This window comes from Poromitra crassiceps, assembly GCF_964638095.1.
Source record: "Poromitra crassiceps genome assembly, chromosome: 28".
NCBI lineage: Eukaryota > Metazoa > Chordata > Actinopteri > Beryciformes > Melamphaidae > Poromitra > Poromitra crassiceps.
This window is the reverse complement of record NC_139651.1, coordinates 10692888-10716474: the sequence shown is the minus strand read 5'-3', so window position 1 is coordinate 10716474 and position 23587 is coordinate 10692888. Positions and strand designations below refer to the sequence as shown.

At 47.9% G+C, this 23587-nt stretch overlaps 1 protein-coding gene across 3 annotated transcripts in view; it reads right to left on the bottom strand.

Annotated features, from left to right (window-relative positions):
• ankrd11 (ankyrin repeat domain 11) overlaps positions 1–23587 on the bottom strand; it is a 169534-nt gene that overhangs the window by 25596 nt on the left and 120351 nt on the right. For all 3 annotated transcript variants that reach the window (XM_083662348.1, XM_083662350.1, XM_083662349.1), the window contains 2 exons: positions 5290–5435; positions 857–989 (listed from right to left, as the gene is read on the bottom strand). In XM_083662348.1, the coding sequence (XP_083518474.1) occupies positions 857–989; positions 5290–5376 (220 nt within the window). In that variant the 5' untranslated portion in view covers positions 5377–5435. The remainder of the gene's footprint in view (positions 1–856; positions 990–5289; positions 5436–23587) is intronic.

Here is a 23587-nt window from a genome sequence, read left to right as displayed (position 1 = left end):
GAGACACACACACAACAGAACCACAACAAGGATACCCCATCACACACACAACAGAACCACAACAAGGATAGCCCATCAAAGCAATAATGAGGAAACTTGTTTGAGCTTCTCATTCAAACATTCCACTTGATTCAGAACTCCCTTGAGCTCCGCAGTAATTACACGCAAACCCACGTGCCGACAACAACTTGGGAGACCCGATCTGACTCAACCTAATCTGACTCAACTTGACCCCAAAACACATAAGAGTCATCCGTTACAACATGTACCCTTTGCTTTGCTGTTGGGACTCTTATTTGCAGGGGCAAAAGCTTTTTCAAGTATAATCATCATTGAACATAAACCGATCTAGCATCTCAGCGAGCAGTGATGAAGGCTGTGTTACTTAAAGCCCGTGTTTTGGACCATCATCAACAAACTAAATCCAGAACCCTCAAAGCCCAAAGCCAAACAAGCACGAGCAGCAGAACCTCTCTCTGTAATTAAAGCCAACACAAAGCCAGAGTCTTACCGCAGCCAGAGACCTGGTCAGGCCTGCATGTTAGACAAATCCACATTTAATTGGCCCATGATTTGGTGTGGTCTTCTTCTCCTTTGGACCATGATTGTAGGAATGAAGTCCTTGCCTCTGCCAAACACGCACACACAGCTACCTTGAAGCTAATGCTGGGAGCCTACTCACTTCACACTAGCCCAACCCCCCACCAGAGAGCGCACATAAGTAACTACTTCCTGCCAGCCTGAGAGAGGATGTGATGTCACGATTCCCATTCTTCTTTGTGTGATTCCTCCTTTGTGTGGGAAAAGTCCAAACAGAGCAGGAGAAAAAACAAATGCATGTGAATCATCTTCTTACCAGAGTCAGAATCTTTATGGTCTCCATTGGCTCCAACGGTGAAGGGCAGCTTCCTTTTCGGGGCCTTCTCTTTCATCTCTTTGACCCCATCACTGCGCTCCAGTTTGGGAGTCTTTATCACTTTATCTTTATCCTGCGAAAGAAAGCAAACGGAAGAGGGAGACAAAAACACCATGAGCAAAAAGGTTTGAGAGGGAATCACAGCTTTGGATCGAGAAACAACACGCATGCAAAATGCGGTCTTTTAGCGGAGTGTTTGTTCTTGGGCTGAACAAAAAGACAGAGGGTTATAAAGAGAAACCGACCGACAGAGAGAGAGAAAGGTAGTAGCTGTAGCTCGTCCAGCCTCCCCCTGTAGTCTGCATCTCTCTCTCTCTGCCCTGAGCTGAGCCACAGTCTTGCAGCCATTAGGGGCTTTGCAGAGCGGAACTTTTCCATGGAATTTCCTCCTGGATTCCTGGCTCTCCGGCCGCAGCACAGAGAGCCAGCAGGCCCAGTGCTGCTGACGCCGGCTCGGCTCTGTGGTCTCTGGCTGCTGGAACCAATCAGGAGCCAGCCTATCTGGAAGCAGGCGGCTCCACAGAAGGTATATAAGCTATATATAAAAGTACATAAGCTCAGCTGTTAGGCTCAACTTCTATCCAGGTGGTGTTGAGAGATCATCGGTAGCACCAGCCTCTTACCTCACTACCTGATTTACAGAAGTAAGAATTCTTCTTCTTCACCGCCCACCCACCTAGGCGCCATCCCATCGTGCAACTGTGCACCAGGCTCATACCAGGAAGGATTTATTACATCGCTGATGATGACATCACAATTGCTCGAGTGACATCACTGATGACATCACAAGTGCTCAAGTGACATCACTGATGACATCACTTCCATGCTCGAGTGACATCACTGATGACATCATAGCTCGAGTGACATCACATATGACACCACTGATGACATCTCAACCGCCACAGACACCACTTAGCCAATTTTAACTAAAGAGATATTGCGATATTAAAAAAATACCACGATTTTGAAAATGTACTGGCCGAGGTGTTCCCAGTGAAGTTTCTGGTATCATATGAAACTAGAAGACCAAAGGCATCGATTGATACCAACCATGTGACGCTAGCTTGTCAGGAAGGTGTCTAAATAACGCTCCAAATGTAGGCTACATTTTGGTTAGGGAAAAAACCTTTTTCAAAGCGGTCTTATTTTTTCACAGCCTAATGTTGGCAGTTGAAGTAGCCTGAGCCTCCTGTTGTTATTTAGCCTTTCTGATGCTATCGTGAGTTGAGTCGGGTCGTTGAACCAGTTTTACACTACAAGAGAAATTCAAACATGTTTGATATAATCGTTGTGGCTCCGCCTGGCTCTGACTGGAGTCGGGAGGCAGTTTACACTTTTAGAAATCTGTACCCATAATACACCAACAGATGTAGCTGCTAATTGGCACAACTGCCCACAACAACTGCAGATTACAGTCAACAAAGACAGACTGAGCCCAACTGGAAATCCTAGGTAAAATGGGAGGGAAACTCTTGTAGTGTATTTGAGGTATAACGTGAAGCACAGAGCTCTCCCCTCAGACAGTGCTGAAAATTAGGCTAAACTCCACCAAGCAAGCAGGTGAAAGGGCATACGCACACAAAGGGACAGAGTGGCTGGAGACAGTGTCTGTTTCACTTGAAAATATCCTGCCTACGCCAGAGCTTTGACATGATCAGCATTATAAATAATAGTATAACTCATTGCACTCAAGAAAAACTAATGAGCATTTAAAATCACATTTAATATCAACTTGAGGGTTATTTTGGTTTGTGTCTGCTTCCCCATTTCAGTGACAGCATTGCAGGAAATGTGTTAGTCACAGCTGTAGTAGTGACTGACTCTAACCTAAATAAATAATGTGCACATCACACGTTACCTGCCATTTCTATTTAATATGCAAGAGGAAATGCACCCAATTAAATTGGTTGCATTGCATTTGAAAAGCAAAATTGATATTTTGTATGATAGCGTAGTATAGCAGGAGGAAGGCAGTATATAACTTCAGGCTGCTAATTGACTTACAGCTATAAGTGTGTGTTCAACATGGCGTTGGTCTCAATGAAAATAAACAAATAAATAATCATTTTTACAGTCACAGTGGGGTGTTGTACTGTCATGGTAGATATATATATATAGATATAGATATAGATATATGCTTGTCAAGTGTAGAAACACTGAATGTCTTGCACGTGGTAACATTGTAAATTAGCAATATGAAGGTAATTATGGCAGCAAAAACTGAGCTATTTCACATAATTTCTCTGCCCTACCCTCTGTCTAAGCTCCTCCCCCTGCCCTAACCTCTGTCTAAGCTCCTCCCCCTGCCCTCCGTCTCCCTCCCACCTCCCTTTCCTCGGGGCTGCTTCTCCATTCTGTGTGGCCTATCTAAGCTCCTCCCCCTGCCCTGCCCCAGTCATGAGACTATGATGTCATGGTACAGTAGAGACAAACTGTCAGCGACAGTTAGCTGATCTCTCTCTCTCTCTCTCTCTCTGTGTCTCTCTGTGTCTCTCTCTCTGTGTCTCTCTCTGTGTGTGTCTCTCTCTGTGTCTCTCTCTATGTCTCTCTGTGTGTCTCTCTCTGTGTCTCTATGTCTCTCTGTCTCTCTCTCTGTGTCTCTCTGTACTCAGCGAGCACACAAGCCATACAAAAGCATGACACACCCACATGGGCGTGTGCAAAGCTTCTATTATCTGGTGGGGAAATGGAGAAGTTAAAATGTGCTGCTTTGAAGAGAAGAGAAAGCAGACGACACACAAACAGCGTCGGCCACAGAGCTAGAATGGGAGTTAGAGAATAGCCTGAGCTTTTCTCTACAGTTCGGCTGCGTTGCTTTTTGCAGAGTTGAACTGACGACGAGAGACTGGCTTCAGATCTGTCTTTATGAGACACGCTGTTTGGTAGTCTCCTAGTAATGCCTGCTCTCTGCCTCTCACTCTGTTTTCCTGCCACTGCCTCTCTCTCTTTTACCCACCCCCGTGCACTCCCTCCTCCCTCCCTCCCTCCCTCCTCCCTCCCTCCTCGCCACAGTCTGATGCAATCCTGTGCAGAGGGCTGTACACCCGTGCCTGCATAAGCTGCAGCCAGTTGCTTAGCAGTAACAGAGACCATGACATCATCAGGCTGCGCCCAAGACCCTACAAGCAACATGACGGTTTACACACGGATCAACAAAATGCCAATAATACTGGAACAGAATTCAGGAAGAGAACGGAAATATTGTGTATTTCTTTTGAACATTATGAAGTCTACTTGTATATGCTATCACATGTTAGACATTAAGAGTGAGTAGCTTAGCTTACGTGCTAAATTGGGGTGAAAAAAATCAAAGGCTACAGTGAAAAAAAGATGCCCCGTTTCTACTCAAACCCCAGGGAGACAAACGTCAGACACCACTAGTTCACCCTTGTGGATCTGAGAGTTTATGGATCACCTCATCAGTCTATCTGCATGGAGCCCAACAAGTCTCTGCAACTGTATGTTGTGTATGAGGACGCAAACAAAACTAGCATCCAAACAAAACTAGCATGTAGCCTCCAAACAAAACCAAACAAAACTAGCATGTAGCATCCAAACAAAACTAGCATGTAGCATCCAAACAAAACTAGCATGTAGCATCCAAACAAAACCAAACAAAACTAGCATGTAGCATCCAAACAAAACTAGCATGTAGCATCCAAACAAAACTAGCATGTAGCATCCAAACAAAACCAGCATGTAGCATCCAAACAAAACTAGCATGTAGCATCCAAACAAAACCAAACAAAACTAGCATGTAGCATCCAAACACAACTAGCATGCAGCATCCACTGGAACAAAAATAAACACTAATCAAAGCGTGTCTCCATTCTGAGATGAGTGTCACTGAGCAAAGCGTATATGTTAGCACTCTGCAGCAGCTAACAGCACTGAACCAAGGCACTCAATCAAATATGCATAGGCTAGTAGTCTAGTTCAGCGCTATCTATCCACTATCCATCAATACAGACATTTCACACTGTGTGTGGGGATTCTTGTGCGTTCAGGCATTTTTTTGTTTAATTCTCACACCAGTAATAATCCATGCTGAAGAGATTGTCACTTTGCTTCATCTCCACCACAGGGAGGGGAGAGTGCACAGTGACACAGATGCTTTCTGTCTCAGGGCTTCTGCAGCTGAACCACGTCTACGTGTCTCTGCTGCCCCGCTTGGCTTTTATTTGAGCTCCTTCACAGCACGACGCACAATTGTGGATCAGAGGTAAGTGGTTCAATGTCTCGCTCAAGGACACACAACTATTGATTCTGGAATCATATATATATGCAAACCTTTGGCTCTGTCTGTGTGTGTCTCTGTGTGTGTGTGTGTGTGTGTGTGTGTGTGTGTGTGTGTGTGTGTGTGTCAGTCTTACCTTCTTCCCACCCTGCTTCTCCACCATGTCGGTGCTGAGTGGGAAGTGGTCCAGTTGGGGGGTTTTAGAACCCCCACCTTTGGGCATCGTTCAGCTCTCCCCACGCCAAGCTTCATTCACGCTGCCATTGCATCGTCATCGGCCGTCTGGGACAAAGAGAGAAAGCAGAGGGGGGGGGGGGGGGGGGGGGGGGGGGGGGGTGTTAGCACCTGGCCACTCTTTGAAAAGACATATTTACCGCCATCGCTAGCCACCCCTTGTTAAGGTGCTCTTATACTCGAGCAAGCTCCGTGGGGGTGGAGATCCGCGAGTCACCGTTCAGACCTCACGCTGGGGCAGATGCTATTATACTATCAGAAGTGATCAGCATGTATTGTACAATGGTAATAGTGAGAACAGCCCGTGAAAAGTCGCAATGAAACGCTATTATGTGCGCTTTCACTCTCAAACGACTGTACATCAGCACATGAAGGAATCACCAAACTTGTTTTTACTGAAAGCCGTTTTACTTCTCAGCCCTGATTGCCTACTCTGTGCTGCTTTTAATCTCTCTCAATCATGCTCTCAACACAACACATTTACTTGGTGAAATGACTAAAAACAAACAGTTGCAAATCAAAGTTTATAGCCTACCACATGGGTCAAGAAATGTGGTGAAAACACAGCTCAGTGTTCAGGGCTCAGTGGCTTGAAAGCGGCCATGTTTGGAGAGAAGCCGTCCGGAGCTGGCGAGCGCCAGACGGAGGTAGCGAATAACCACGGCCAACAAATTTACGTCGTTTGACGCGTCCGGCCCTCGCTCCACCCCCGCGCCCTTCACGGCAGGGTGAGCATAATACCACCTTTACTGAGGCGTTCACATCCTACTAGCTACATCCTGTAGCTGCACCACATCATTCCTACAGCAGCACCTACACATCTATCTGCTACGACTGAGTTGATTGTGAACTGCTGAACCTGAAGCTCTACACCAGGGCTGGCAAAGAAAAAAAATCCTGAGGGCCATACTGACTTACATCAAGTAAGCGAAGGGCCACACATTGGAGATTATACCTGCCAACACTTCGGATATTTGCAGGAGTCTCCCTATTTTTAACCCTCTCTCCCCCGTTGTGATTGGTAATTTATTGTTAATCTCCTGATATTATAGTGATACAAATCCAATGGCTGTAGCAGATGAGATTTAGTCACATAATTCTGCCTTGATTGAGTTTTTGGGGGTTGTTTTGTTTTTCTTTGAGGACCAGATTGAGATGGTCCAGGTGGCCGGGGGGCCGGTCCTGGGGCCGCATTTTGCCCGTGTATGCTCTATATACAGATGAATGGGCTGTGCTGCCGGACGGGACTACAGGCCTACGTATGTACTTTTACTATGATGCACTAGGGGTTGAATTTCAATTATTTGACAGAATATATTCCAATTGGGAGTGAATTTGTGACGGAGTTGTTCTTGTCATAGGCCTAATCGTTTTGAAGAACTTAAAAAGGTAATAATAAATCTAAGAGATATCAGTGCACAGGATTCACTGAGGTTGAGCATGATAAAAGCTTGTGAGATTCATGGAGCAGAGATTTTACCCGGGAGCTCGCTAACACAAAGCTAACACTTTGAACTCCACTCAGAAATGCATTTGCGATGCCCTTAAGGAACTCATTGCGGCCTCTTTTATTTTGAAATTGTAAAGGTTCATTCTGCGACCGCCATTAGTTTGGTTTTTCTGATTAATTGTTCAGCTCTACCAGCATGCACTCTCTTTCTTGTACTCCACAGGACCATGAATAAATCAGTCCTCCCCTGCCCTCCTCTCCTCTATATAAGGCACTCCCCCCTCTGCTGGCTGACGTGTGTATAAATGTATAAATGTGTACATTAGCGTACGAGCTGGTGACTGGTGAGTGAGTGAGTGAACAGATGAGACTTTTTCCACTGCTCTGGGACGCTGGCACTCCTCTCCTCCCCGGCGCCGCTGCTGCCATCTCCCCATCCCCCTCCTCCACCACCACCACCACCACCCCATCCTCCTCATCCCCTCTGCAGTTCTCCTATTCAAAGACTGCTATTTATATCCCTCCAGTCAAGTCAGTCAAGCCAGTCAGCCAGAGAGAGAGGCACACACAACTACAGAGGATGTACCGCTCCCCTTTTTCTGCTATATGGAAAGACAGACGCAGCAAGCCTCAGCCCCCTGCACCTCTCCTCAGGCCCCTGTGTGCACACACACACACACGCACGCGCACGCACGCACACACACACGCACGCACGCACGCACGCACGCACGCACGCGCGCGCACGCACGCACGCACGCACGCAGCAACCAGAAAGGTCAACTACTCAGAAATAAACAAATCACACCTCAAACTGGGTCAACTGGGTTGCTCGAACGATCATCTCCGCACTATTTTGGACCCACTAAGACGGGGGGGCGGTTCTATACGAGGGATCAGCCGAGCAGCGTTTTGGTAAACAAACCGCATCACTGGGTGGCAACGGCAATAGAACCCTATGGAGCCCAAGTGGCGGTGAGGCGTGTGTGTCTGACTCTAGCCGGCTAACTCTGTTTACATTTTAAAAACTGCGACAGTTCACACAACTTTAACACGACATGTATACTGTATATTATACATCAAACTCTGCTCTCACTCAGAATGTCAAAATATAAGCAATGTGATGTATAGTTTTTGAGATATTAACGTTTGTTTGGCACAACTCATACTATTAACTGCCGCGGGGTTCCGCATTTCTGGGTGGCAAGTGATGTCACGCTGATTCGTCCTATAGCGACATCAGAGCATCATCACACTGACACAGGACGACGCACAGGGAAATGACGTGTGCCCGCAGCGCAGACACACGAGGGCACAGCACATGACGTGTGCCCGCAGCGCAGACACACGAGGGCGCAGCACATGACGTGTGCCCACAGCGCAGACACACGAGGGCGCAGCACATGACGTGTGCCCACAGCGCACACACGAGGGCGCAGCACACGTGTGCCCGCAGCGCAGACACACGAGGGCGCAGCACACGGGGGTGACGTGTGCCCGCAGCGCAGACACACGAGGGCGCAGCACACATGTGCCCGCAGCGCAGACACACGAGGGCGCAGCACACGTGACGTGTGCCCGCAGCGCAGACACACGAGGGCGCAGCACACGTGTGCCCGCAGTGCAGACACACGAGGGCGCAGCACACGTGACGTGTGCCCGCAGCGCAGACACACGAGGGCGCAGCACACGTGTGCCCGCAGCGCAGACACACGAGGGCGCAGCACATGACGTGTGCCCGCAGCGCAGACACACGAGGGCGCAGCACACGTGACGTGTGCCCGCAGCGCAGACACACGAGGGCGCAGCACATGTGTGCCCGCAGCGCAGACACACGAGGGCGCAGCACATGACGTGTGCCCGCAGCGCAGACACACGAGGGCGCAGCACACGGGGGGGGGGGGGGGGGGGGGGGAAACCCTGTGTTCAAAAACACAAGCCTCATTTCCTCTGTCATTCCATCACAATCAAAGGATACAGAACATCTGCTAGCAGTGTGTGTGTGCATCGTGTGTGTGTGTGTGTGTGTGTGTGTGTGTGTGTGTGTGTGCGTCTGCGTCGTGTATGTGTGTGTTTCACTCAGAGTGAAGCGTCGCTGCCAACACACTGTTGATTGGTTCCATATGAGCGTTTGTGCACGTAGGAGTGTGTGTGCTCTGCCTACAGTCGAGGCCGAGGCCTGAAGCCTGACACTGGAGTGTGTGTGCCTGTAACACTGGAGTGTGTGTGGGCCTGTAACACTGGAGTGTGTGTGTGTGTGTGTGTGTCTGTAACACTGGAGTGTGTGTGTGTGCCTGTAACACTGGAGTGTGTGTGCCTGTAACACTGGAGTGTGTGTGTGTGTGTGTGTGTCTGTAACACTGGAGTGTGTGTGTGTGCCTGTAACACTGGAGTGTGTGTGCCTGTAACACTGGAGTGTGTGTGTGCCTGTAACACTGGAGTGTGTGTGTGTGTCTGTAACACTGGAGTGTGTGTGGGCCTGTAACACTGGAGTGTGTGTGTGTGCCTGTAACACTGGAGTGTGTGTGCCTGTAACACTGGAGTGTGTGTGTGTGTGTGTGTGTGTGTGTGTGTCTGTAACACTGGAGTGTGTGTGTGTGCCTGTAACACTGGAGTGTGTGTGCCTGTAACACTGGAGTGTGTGTGGGCCTGTAACACTGGAGTGTGTGTGTGTGTGTGTGTGTCTGTAACACTGGAGTGTGTGTGTGTGCCTGTAACACTGGAGTGTGTGTGTGTGCTTGTAACACTGGAGTGTGTGTGTGTCTGTAACACTGGAGTGTGTGTGTGTGTCTGTAACACTGGAGTGTGTGTGTGTGCCTGTAACACTGGAGTGTGTGTGCCTACACTGAAACTGCTTCAGTTTCAGCACAGAGCACAACAATCACACACTCCCACGCCCACGCTCCCTCCCTCTCTCCCTCCCTCCCTCCCTCCTCCTCCCTCTCCTCTCTCTCCCTCCCTCCCTCCTCCTCCCTCCCTCCCTCCTCCTCCCTCTCCTCTCTCCCTCCCTCCTCCCCTGCCTCGCTCTCCAGCCCAGTAAACAAGTCCTGTGTGCGCAGTCTGTCCACTCTGCCTCCCTCCGGGCTCCTGGGATCTCTCTCTCTCTCTCTGCCTCCCTGGAAACACACCATACTGCAGCTTTAATAGGGCTGTTTCTGCCTACACCCCATTCACAACAACACAGTCACAGTAGCTGGTTGAGAGCATCTGAAGGAGGCTAATCTTCTAGCCCACGACTGCTGGACAGAAAGGGAAAGATTGAGCGCAGGCTACTTCTGACAGGCTCCCACTATGAGCTCCACAACACTGGCCCACAGTCAGGATGTGTTTACTGACGCCGTCACTCACTTTTGCTGTATAGAAATCAGAGGGTGAAGAAATGGACATGCAGTTGATCAAAATATCCGTGTACTGGGTCACGTCTGATTTTAAGCTCTAGTTTGACTTGCTTGTGATTATGTCCTTGTGGTAAAATCTACTCCATGAGAATTAGGGGTGTCAAAAATAATCGATTATACGATGCATCGCGATGCGGACGTGCACGATTCTGCATCGATTAACAAATATCAAAAATCGATTATTTAAAAAAAAAAAAAAAAAAAAAATTTAATAATCAAATAAAATAGAATGTAAGTACATGCAGTTGTTTATTTTAATTATGGATCATAATACAATGCAATTCCAAATGCACTTTTATTTTAAAAGTAGCCACACAGTGAGAAAAAAGAAAGTGAGAAAAAATAAATCATGTATTGCGGAAAAAGTGATGCATCGATTTAAGATGCATCGCGATGCATCGTGATGCATCGTTTAATCGAATCGAATCGAATCGTTGACAGATGAATCGTAATCGAATCGAATCGGGAGGCCAGTGAAGATTCACAGCCCTAATGAGAATCAACCAACACAATCTCAGCTAACACACAACAGATTGCTCTCTGCCTCCTTGCCTCCAAGCAAGCGGGGCAGATATAGGCTACAACTCAACATTCAATTCATTTGAATAAAACAAACGATAAACGAAACCAAATGAAAGACAGGGATGATGAGAGGAAATAAACAAAGAACACAAATGAATTGAAATCCAATACATCCAATGCAATGCAATCAATGATAAAGAAGTTGGATGGATTTCATATCTGCCCTGAGCATGTTGACTAGCCACATAGGGATGCTACGGTGTGGACATGGTTAATAAACATATGATCTAGCCATGGGATTCACATTACCAGCACGCAGCAGTAAGCCAAGCAATGACAATACTGGGTGCCATGTGCCTTTACCACTGATAAAAGTCCGCTAGCATCAATGCTAACTATAGTTTAGCATCAATGCTAGCCGAGTTTTAGCTGTGGTATTAACATTGATGCTAGCTGACTCTTAGCTAGCTAGCTAGTTGAGTAGTTGTTAAAATGGAAGGATGACGTATGACTCAATGCAACGTTATAGTTACCGTAAATTCCGGACTATAAGCCGCGGCTTTTTTCCCGTTTTTTGGCCCCTGCGGCTTATATAACGGTGCGTCTTATCTATGGATTTTTTCAGAAAAAAAATTTCAAATACAAATAAAATCTCTCTTTTTTAGCACTCTTTCTACCTATAAATCCACTTCTGTTTTAATTTCCTCTGTTGCCCTCTTTTCACCACACCGCGGACACTGTGTGCACTGTCGAAATAAACAAAGGTGTTGTGTTATGTTGTTTTGTTGAAATGTTACGGTAATACGGTAAATGGGAGCTTCCTCAAACAGCCAACAATCCCCTCTGTGCGTGAACCCTTACATATGGTAATTACGGTAAGCAAAGTTCATCAGCCCGGAATCACAACAAGACGAGCAGTCTCTCTCTCACTTACCATGGGGAAGGTACGCAGAAAGTCACACGACGCAGCTTTCAAGCTGAAAGCAGTCGAACTCGCACTAAAAGAAACAAACAGAGCAGCAGCGCGTACCCTGGGCATCGATGAGTCAATGGTGAGACGTTGGAAGCAGCAGCAGGAGGAACTGTCTCAGTGTAATAAGACAAAAAAGTCCTTCAGAGGCCACAAAAGCAGATGGCCGGAACTTGAAGATTCCCTTGAGGACTGGGTGTTGACCCAGAGAGGAGACGGCCGAGGCGTTTCCACGGTGCAGATCCGACTGAAGGCCAAAACAATCGCCACCGAGATGAAAATTGAACATTTCAGAGGTGGGCCATCTTGGTGCTACCGATTCATGAGACGAAAGGGACTGTCCGTCCGGGGGAGAACTACTGAACAACTCCCTCCCGACTACCAGGAGAAAATCACAAACTTCGGCGAATTCACACAAAGGAAGATCACGGAATATTATAGGAGTGTGAAAACATCCACAATCACCAACGGGTTCCAAAACGCTGGACTGCTGCGGGATGAAAAGGATGACGCCGCCACAGCTGGCGCTGAGGGCCGTCAGAGGCTTCAGAGGCTGTTCGATGCCGACAGTGATGAAGAGGAGTTCGTTGGTTTTGAGTGACAATGAAGGAGAGAGGAGAGTGGTTGACGAAGCCACCCTGAACCTGTTCGTTTCCGACACTGAAGATGAGGACTTTGGTGGTTTCAGTACGCAGGAAGAAGAGGAAGACGAGGATTAGTGACTTGACTTCTCTGGTTACAGGTTTGCTGCACATATACGGTAGCCTATTGTTGTGTGATTTTGTCTGGGGATTAGTGACCTGACTTTTGTTTTGTTTTGTTGAAATGTTAATAAATGGGAGCTTCCCCAAACAGCGATCTCTTTCCCGACATTCCTCTCTGTGCACGAACCCTTTCATATGGTAATTAAACATCAAAACACCCGCGGCTTATAGTCCGGTGCGGCTTATAGAAGAAAAAAATAGTCAATTTTGGTGCTGCGGCTTATAGACCGGTGCGTCTTATAGTCCGGAATTTACGGTATTTACAAATCATTGTTATTATTAGTTTTCCGAGGTACAGAGACCAAGTATATAATAAACCCAGATAGGGTTTCATGTCTCTACCTGCACATTGTTTTGTTGTTTTGTCTGTTTTTAATTAGATTTCTGACTGAGGACGAGCTGGCTTGTTAGCTAGTAGCTAGCTACCTTCACCTTCTATGACGGTAAACGGATTATCTTTGGGTTGTTGACTGTTGGTCAAGACAATAGTAGCATGAAATACGGTAAGACTGTGATATTTTGGTAGATCCCATCCCATTCCTAGGCAACAACAAATTGACACCTGCTGTTTTCCCAACAGCATGTGGATCAATCTTTCAGGACTGGGCTATCAGCTAAATTCTAACTTTGCTGAATTGATAGAACAGGGGAATTTACCCCACCCTGACCCCGCCCCCAGGCTAACCCAGCGTCTATTGTGGGCGTTCCTAGAGCCTGTATGGGCGTTCCCAGACATGCGGACTGTCTCTATAGGCTACTCCTCTCAAACAAAACAAATCACCCTGAGATTTTCACTAAGCAATAAACTGTAAAGACAGACTGAACTGCTGTGTCGGCCACTATTTGGGGGGAAAGGAAATGTGTCTGATGGCTTCAGATGAAGGACAGGACACCTATGCTTGCAGCCTGCGAATGAGGAAACAGGTGGGGAGACTGTCGGGCCTGGGTTTTAAATACTAATTAAAATGTGAATGTAAAAACTCATGTCAATGTTGATGCTTTCTTCTGAAGCTGTGTACAGTATGTGCTGGACCCCTGCTGACTGCTGCTCTCTCCACTGCTCAAAGACACAGAGCGCTCCTCCTCTCCACTGCTCAAAGACACAGAGCGCTCCTCCTCTCCACTGCTCAAAGACACAGAGCGCTCCTCATCTCCACTGCTCAAAGACACAGAGCGCTCCTCCTCTCCACTGTTCAAAGACACAGAGCGCTCCTCCTCTCCACTGCTCAAAGACACAGAGCGCTCCTCCTCTCCACTGCTCAAAGACACAGAGCGCTCCTCCTCTCCACTGCTCAAAGACACAGAGCGCTCCTCCTCTCCACTGCTCAAAGACACAGAGCGCTCCTCCTCTCCACTGTTCAAAGACACAGAGCGCTCCTCCTCTCCACTGCTCAAAGACACAGAGCGCTCCTCCTCTCCACTGCTCAAAGACACAGAGCGCTCCTCCTCTCCACTGCTCAAAGACACAGAGCGCTCCTCCTCTCCACTGTTCAAAGACACAGAGCGCTCCTCCTCTCCACTGCTCAAAGACACAGAGCGCTCCTCCTCTCCACTGCTCAAAGACACAGAGCGCTCCTCCTCTCCACTGCTCAAAGACACAGAGCGCTCCTCCTCTCCACTGTTCAAAGACACAGAGCGCTCCTCCTCTCCACTGCTCAAAGACACAGAGCGCTCCTCCTCTCCACTGCTCAAAGACACAGAGCGCTCCTCCTCTCCACTGCTCAAAGATACAGAGCGCTCCTCCTCTCCACTGCTCAAAGACACACAGAGTGCTCCTCCTCTCCACTGCTCAAAGACACAGAGCGCTCCTCCTCTCCACTGCTCAAAGACACAGAGTGCTCCTCCTCTCCACTGTTCAAAGACACAGAGCACTCCTCCTCTCCACTGCTCAAAGACACAGAGCGCTCCTCCTCTCCACTGCTCAAAGACACAGAGCGCTCCTCCTCTCCACTGCTCAAAGACACAGAGCGCTCCTCCTCTCCACTGCTCAAAGACACAGAGCGCTCCTCCTCTCCACTGCTCAAAGACACAGAGCGCTCCTCCTCTCCACTGCTCAAAGACACAGAGCGCTCCTCCTCTCCACTGCTCAAAGACACAGAGCGCTCCTCCTCTCCACTGCTCAAAGACACAGAGCGCTCCTCCTCTCCACTGCTCAAAGACACAGAGCGCTCCTCCTCTCCACTGCTCAAAGACACAGAGCACTCCTCCTCCTCTCCACTGCTCAAAGACACAGAGCACTCCTCCTCCTCTCCACTGCTCAAAGACACAGAGCACTCCTCCTCCTCTCCACTGCTCAAAGACACAGAGCACTCCTCCTCTCCACTGCTCAAAGACACAGAGCACTCCTCCTCTCCACTGCTCAAAGATGCAGAGCGCTCCTGTATAAATGTTGTAACGTTAGTATCTGCCGTTTCTGACCAGCAAGACAGAAAATGCATTCTATTTGTTTTCAAATTCAACTGCCAGTTCCTATTCGTGCACGCTTTCAATTGCGCTTTACGGGTTAATTGGTTACCATTTAAGTGTCAAAATAAAATGACAAAAATTAACCAGAAAAACAAAACAAAAAAACAGCGGTGGGACTCAGCCAATCACCAATATATTCAACCTATCGCCCAACCCTAGCATAAGTCATTTCAACCAACCACCCTAGTGTATGTCATTTCAACCAACAAAAGAGTTGCCGCAAACTGTCTTTTGAAACACGCATTTAAAATAATCACGATTTGTCTCTCCCTGGAGCTCCAGGTCCCCCGACCGCTCCTCAACTGCAGCCCGACTGCAGACACTCCTCCCCGGCTGAGTCGCACTGGAAGCTGGGGGGTTTCCCTGGAGCCCAATAGCGATTAAATCTTTCTACCTCCCCTGAAAACATCAGATTTGCTACCTGGCCTGACAACATCAGGTCTATTACCTGCCCTGACAACATCAGATCTGCTACCTGCCCTGACAACATCAGGTCTGCTACCTGCCCTGACATCATCAGATCTGCTACCTGCCCTGACATCATCAGATCTGCTATCTGCCCTGAAATCATCAGGTCTGCTACCTGCCCTGACAACATCAGATTTGCTACCTGCCCTGACAACATCAGATCTGCTACCTGCCCTGACAACATCAGGTCTGCTACCTGCCCTGACATCATCAGATCTGCTACCTGCCCTGACATCATCAGATCTGCTACCTGCCCTGACATCATCAGATCTGCTACCTCCCCTGACAACATCAGATCTGCTACCTGCCCTGACAACATCAGATCTGTTACCTGCCCTGACATCATCAGATCTGTTACCTGCCCTGACAACATCAGATCTGTTACCTGCCCTGACAACATCATATCTGTTACCTGCCCTGACAACATCAGATCTGTTACCTGCCCTGACATCATCATATCTGTTACCTGCCCTGACAACATCAGATCTGCTACATGCCCTGACAACATCAGATCTGCTACCTGCCCTGACAACATCAGATCTGTTACCTGCCCTGACAACATCATATCTGTTACCTGCCCTGACAACATCAGATCTGCTACCTGCCCTGACATCATCATATCTGTTACCTGCCCTGACAACATCAGATCTGCTACCTGCCCTGACATCATCATATCTGCTACCTGCCCTGACAACATCAGATCTGCTACCTGCCCTGACAACATCAGGTCTGTTACCTGCCCTGACAACATCAGATCTGCTACCTGCCCTGACAACATCAGATCTGTTACCTGCCCTGACATCATCATATCTGTTACCTGCCCTGACATCATCAGATCTGTTACCTGCCCTGACAACATCAGATCTGCTACCTGCCCTGACATCATCAGGTCTGCTACCTGCCCTGACAACATCAGATCTGTTACCTGCCCTGACAACATCAGACCTGCTACCTGCCCTGACATCATCAGGTCTGCTACCTGCCCTGACATCATCAGATCTGCTACCTGCCCTGACAACATCAGGTCTGCTACCTGCCCTGACAACATCAGTTCTACTACCTGCCCTGACAACATCAGATCTGTTACCTGCCCTGACAACATCAGGTCTGCTACCTGCCCTGACAACATCAGTTCTACTACCTGCCCTGACAACATCAGATCTGTTACCTGCCCTGACAACATCAGATCTGCTATCTGCCCTGACAACATCAGATCTGCTACCTGCCCTGACAACATCAGGTCTGCTACCTGCCCTGACAACATCAGGTCTGCTACCTGCCCTGACATCATCAGATCTGCTATCTGCCCTGACAACATCAGATCTGCTACCTGCCCTGACAACATCAGTTCTACTACCTGCCCTGACAACATCAGATCTGCTACCTGCCCTGACATCATCAGGTCTGCTACCTGCCCTGACATCAGGTCTGCTACCTGCCCTGACAACATCAGATCTGCTACCTGCCCTGACAACATCAGGTCTGCTACCTGCCCCGACAACATCAGGTCTGCTACCTGCCCTGACAACATCAGGTCTGCTACCTGCCCTGACATCAGGTCTGCTACCTGCCCTGACAACATCAGATCTGCTACCTGCCCTGACAACATCAGGTCTGTTACCTGCCCTGACAACATCAGATCTGCTACCTGCCCTGACAACATCAGATCTGTTACCTGCCCTGACAACATCAGGTCTGCTACCTGCCCTGACAACATCAGGTCTGTTACCTGCCCTGACAACATCAGATCTGCTACCTGCCCTGACAACATCAGGTCTGTTACCTGCCCTGACAACATCAGATCTGCTACCTGCCCTGACAACATCAGGTCTGTTACCTGCCCTGACAACAGTGGTGCCCAGATGCTAGAAATAAGAGCAGTCTGGGAAGAGGACTGCTGTGCTCAGACGCAGGCTTGTGCATGATGTCATGACGTCAGCCAAGGTAGACTTGGCCACAGAGAAGATGAATGCAGGGAGGAGAGGAGTAGCAAGAGGTGGGCCACACAAGCAATATGTCCCTACTGGACGACATGTGTTGCCACCTGCCAGCACCTTCCTCTCTTTCCTACACACACACACACACACACACACACACACACACACACACACACACCAATGTGTCCCATCACTCCTTGTTCTCTCCTCCTCCTGTAAGCATCCTCTCTCTCCTCGGAGCCACTCCCTCTGCGGTCAGACAGAGGCCAACACTTCAGCATAGTGCAGCATGCTGTGTGATACTGTAGTCGGGACGTCATGATAACCATGAGACACCGTGACCGCCATGTCAAGCAACCAGAAGCTTTCCCTGTAATACCGTGTCAGTTCATCATGGAGGACCCTTGGATAAACATTTGTTTCTCTTCGTTTCAGTTCAATAAAGCAAAATGGAGCAAAAACAAAAAAAAAACAAGCAGAAAAAAAATCAAAGCGATTGCGATTTGAAAAACTAAAGGCAACTGTGCCTGTTATTATTTATTTAAGTTGTGAAATTGTCAGGTAAAATGAGCATTTTGACACAATATAAAATAAAAAGAAAAGTCACAATTAGAATTACTCGGCTATGATACTCGGCTGTATGCAGCCAACTTTGCAGCTAGTAGCTAAGCTAACTGCACAGAACAGAAGTGGCCTCCTTCACAGAATCACCACCTCACTCTACAGAACACCAGTGAGTGGATGTGTTTCTTCTGAAAGCAGGGGAAGTGATTTCTGCATCTTGCCTTCTGTCCCAACAGAGTGGAACAGTTCATGAGGCCTACATAAACAATGCTGATATTAACAGACACAGGCCTACATAAACAATGCTGATATTAACAGACACAGGCCTACATAAACAATGCTGATATTAACAGACACAGCTGTGGGAAAGTTCATGTGCAGGTGGAGAGATAAAAAGCAGTTGTTTGCCCTACCCCCATGCCACTCCCAACTTCTGACTGTCATTGTGTACACACACACACACACACACACACACACACACACACACACACACACCAGATTTTCCACTCCGACAGCTGAACAACACAGCAGCTGCATGCAGGGAAGGGCATGTGGCTTTGTGTGTGTGTGTGTGTGTGTGTGTGTGTGTGTGTGTGTGTGTGTGTGTGTGTGTGTGTGTGTGTGTGTGTGTGAGTGTGTGTGTGCGTGCGCGTGCATTGTGTGCATAGCACTGCATTCTCACCGTACCTATTGCACAAGCAGATACAAAAACAGCAGAACATTTCCTGGCAGGCAGTCAGCTGCTAGCATGGTATTGGTTAACAGATATGCAGGCAGTCAGCTGCTAGCATGGTATTGGTTAACAGATATGCAGGCAGTCAGCTGCTAGCATGGTATTGGTTAACAGATATGCAGGCAGTCAGCTGCTAGCATGGTATTGGTTAACAGATATGCAGGCAGTCAGCTGCTAGCATGGTATTGGTTAACAGATATGCAGGCAGTCAGCTGCTAGCATGGTATTGGTTCAGATATGCAGGCAGTCAGCTGCTAGCATGGTATTGGTTAACAGATATGCAGGCAGTCAGCTGCTAGCATGGTATTGGTTAACAGATATGCAGGCAGTCAGCTGCTAGCATGGTATTGGTCAACAGATATGCAGGCAGTCAGCTGCTAACATGGTATTGGTTAACAGATATGCAGGCAGTCAGCTGCTAGCATGGTATTGGTTCACAGATATGCAGGCAGTCAGCTGCTAGCATGGTATTGGTTCAGATATGCAGGCAGTCAGCTGCTAGCATGGTATTGGTTAACAGATATGCAGGCAGTCCGCTGCTAGCATGGTATTGGTTCACAGATATGCAGGCAGTCAGCTGCTAACATGGTATTGGTTAACAGATATGCAGGCAGTCAGCTGCTAGCATGGTATTGGTTAACAGATATGCAGGCAGTCAGCTGCTAGCATGGTATTGGTCAACAGATATGCAGGCAGTCAGCTGCTAACATGGTATTGGTTAACAGATATGCAGGCAGTCAGCTGCTAGCATGGTATTGGTTAACAGATATGCAGGCAGTCAGCTGCTAGCATGGTATTGGTTAACAGATATGCAGGCAGTCAGCTGCTAGCATGGTATTGGTTAACAGATATGCAGGCAGTCAGCTGCTAGCATGGTATTGGTTCACAGATATGCAGGCAGTCAGCTGCTAGCATGGTATTGGTTCACAGATAAAGCCATGGCCTACACACAATAACATGAATGATGAAAGCAATGTTTTAGAGTGCTGCAGGGATGACCTGGAAGTTAGCATCACCCTGGTTCCCTGGTTTCCCTCGAACTCAATGGGTTTTTACAATGGCCTTTTTGTTACATGCCTGAAATCAGGTCTGTGGTGAGACGAGGGAACTGGCATTTTTAAAATGCTCATTCATTCCTGCAGCACAGTCTATGGTCTAAACTTCGTCAAATCTTCCTGGCGGTTTACCCATGTGAGCTTATCGACTTCAGACTATACGATACGACCGCTCGGCGACAGTGTTTGGAGCTCGGCGACAAACTTCCCCCAGGTCAGAGCCAAATCGCCGTTGGTTCGGCGCTCGCAAAAAACGGCAGATATCTAGCAGGCTACATATCTGGTTGTATCCAACATACTACAGCCAATGAGAGCACAAGACACAGAGTGATCAACATGCTACAGCCAATGAGAGTGATAGACACGGAGTGATCAACATACTACAGCCAATGAGAGCGAAAGACACGGAGTGATCAACATGCTACAGCCAATGAGAGCGAAAGACACGGAGTGATCAACATGCTACAGCCAATGAGAGCGAAAGACACGGAGTGATCAACATGCTACTACAGCCAATGAGAGCACAAGACACAGAGTGATCAACATACTACAGCCAATGAGAGCACAAGACACGGAGTGATCAACATGCTACAGCCAATGAGAGCACAAGACACGGAGTGATCAACATGCTACAGCCAATGAGAGCGAAAGACACGGAGTGATCAACATACCACAGCCAATGAGAGCACAAGACACGGAGTGATCAACATGCTACAGCCAATGAGAGCACAAGACACGGAGTGATCAACATGCTACAGCCAATGAGAGCACAAGACACGGAGTGATCAACATGCTACAGCCAATGAGAGCACAAGACACGGAGTGATCAACATGCTACAGCCAATGAGAGCACAAGACACGGAGTGATCAACATGCTACAGCCAATGAGAGCACAAGACACGGAGTGATCAACATGCTACAGCCAATGAGAGCACAAGACACGGAGTGATCAACATGCTACAGCCAATGAGAGCACAAGACACAGAGTGATCAACATGCTACAGCCAATGAGAGCACAAGACACAGAGTGATCAACATGCTACAGCCAATGAGAGCGAAAGACACGGAGTGATCAACATGCTACAGCCAATGAGAGCGAAAGACACAGAGTGATCAACATGCTACAGCCAATGAGAGCGAAAGACACGGAGTGATCAACATGCTACAGCCAATGAGAGCGAAAGACACGGAGTGATCAACATGCTACTACAGCCAATGAGAGCGAAAGACACAGAGTGATCAACATGCTACAGCCAATGAGAGCACAAGACACAGAGTGAGGCATCTGCAGCAGCTCCCTGAATCACGCATCCACGAGTCTGTCTTAAAAAAACACACATTTTTTAGAAGCTAAATGTTGAATTGTGTTTCCACTGGAGAGTTTCCACTGTCCTGTGTTTATGAACTACAGTTTTGTAGTTCTGCTGTGCTGCTCGACATGAGGATTTATCGGGAGGACGCCTGCTTTCCTCCAAACAATGTCACTGTGATCCAGCCTGGCACAGCTGCTACCTGTTGACTGAGCATGCTGTGCTTGGCATTGTGCTGGAGGAGTGTCACACGCTGGAGCCGGACAACAAGTTCAGAAATAAAGCCGGCACGGACACGAGGTCAGAGTGACGCTGAGCCACCAAAATCCAATCAGTTCATCCTCGAGTCCAAGTGGACGTTTGTGCCAAATTTGAAGAAACTCCCTCCAGGTGTGCCTGAGATATCGCATTAACGAGTGTCGTAGTGAGTGACGGAAGGACATGAGGTTACAGTGACCTTGAACTTTGGACACCGAAAATCTAATCAGTTCATCCTTCAGTCCAAATGGACGTCGTGAGCCAAATGTAATAAGAAATTCCACCCTCACGGCGTTCCTGAGATACCGCATTAACGAGAACGCGGGATGGATGGACAGATGGACGGACAATCTGTAAACACAATGCCCCCGGTGGAGGCTTAAAGACATGTTTTAGTGTGCACTACCTCTTATGGCCACTGGAGCATCGTTTCAAAAGGAGGAGCAGAGAGGTAGGCATCTTCTGTGTGTTTGTGCATGTGTGTATTGACATGCCGTGTTGGAGTGTGCTGTACAGAGGGATAGCAGCAGCAGCTAGCTAGCCTGGTTGCTGTGCAAATAAAGCCAGCTGGGCCTGGCTGCTGTATCCAGGCAACCACACAGACCTGAGCCCATTCACTTCAGAACCTGTGTAGAGGAGAGGAGGCGGCCGACATACACAAGCCGCACACACACACTAACATGCATGCACATACACACTGAGTGTGGAGGTGCTTGATGGTAGAGTTGAACAGAAGAGCGTGCTGAAGAACAGAGCCCGAAAGGAATGTCATTATTACTGAATGCAGAGCGTTTCTTTGAAAGTATTGTATGGCCATCATCTGACCAGGATGGAGGCTAAGCTTCTAAATGAGCTGTAGTTTAGACTGTATGTGTTTTGGAGACTAGGGGTGGCCGATATGGCCCGAAAAGAATATATTTGAGGGTATTTTTGCGATAACGACATTCTTGACGATACGACAAAATACTGAAAAACATTTTATTATTCATTTCAAGAACATAGAATTGCAACAAAATAAGTGTTCTAGTTTTATATGTCAGTATAAACTTTTTTTTTTTATTATCATTTTTTTGGGGGTCATTTTTCCTCAGCCTTTATTGGCTAGGACAGTAGGCAGACAGGAAAGGTGGGAGAGAGAGAGGGCATGACATGTGGCGCCAGACCACGGGTCGGATTCGAACCCCGGTCGGCCGCGCGAAGGACTAAGCCTGTGTGGTCCGTGCCCTTCCTGGTCATGTGAGCCACCAGGCCCCATGTCAGCATCAACTTAACGTTTGTCTTCAAATATTCAAATATGACTTCCACACTACTGAAGTCACTCCCCTTTTTCAAATTAACTCCTCCCCTGTGGAGCTATTTTCAGCCATGCTTGTTGTTGCTGTGTGTACGTCCATTACGCCATTACATCAACAAGGAATATCAGAATATTGGCATCACAATATGAATTTTTGAAGATATAAATATGATTAATTGTAACAATATATCGATAATAATACGATATGGCACACCCATATTGGAGACCTTAGCTCATGTGTCTCATATGCTAGTCTACAAAAGCTACACGTCAAATTCATGAACAACTAGGCCCTTTATGATGAAGTTGTGTCATTCTTCTAGTACATGTTTAGGGTGGGAAAAAAACAGTATTAACTATCTTGTCTTACTTCAATCTCTCCTTCATTCATTAGGGCTTAATGCTCAGCTCTTTCTCCAAAAGAGAAGCAGATAAGCAGCAGATGATACACACGGACGACTAGAATTGACAAAATATATTTGAAATTTGAGAGCGTGCCGGGTGGGAGTGGTCCCATTACCCATAAGGCTCTAGGAGTGCAAAGAGGGAGGGAGGGAGAGCAGTGAGGTGTGGGGAGGAATCCAATCACTTGGTCTGATTTTCTATTCTGAGCACGCTCGCTCTCCCCCTACAGCTCTCTGTTCCATCCAATCACAGCTCAGTGCCTCTCTGTTCCATCCAATCACAGGCACAGCTCAGTGCCTGCTGCCTGCCAGTCTGCTAAATCATGCTGTCTTTGCCAGTGACCTCGCTAAGATAGTGGCAGGCTTGTACATATATGCAAGCTAGGCTGCAGCAGCAGAGGCCAGAGACCATCTGAATACTTTGGAGCTTTCTCCTCTCCTCTCCCTCAGCTTCATCAGTGCTCCAACTCATCTATTCCCTCTCTTTTCTGACTCTCTCATCTGCCTTTCTCTCCATTCTCAACACCTCTCTCACACAGGCAAAAACCTGACATTGCCACAATAATGTGTTCTTTCTCTCTTTCTCTCTCTCTCTCTCTCTCTCTCTCTC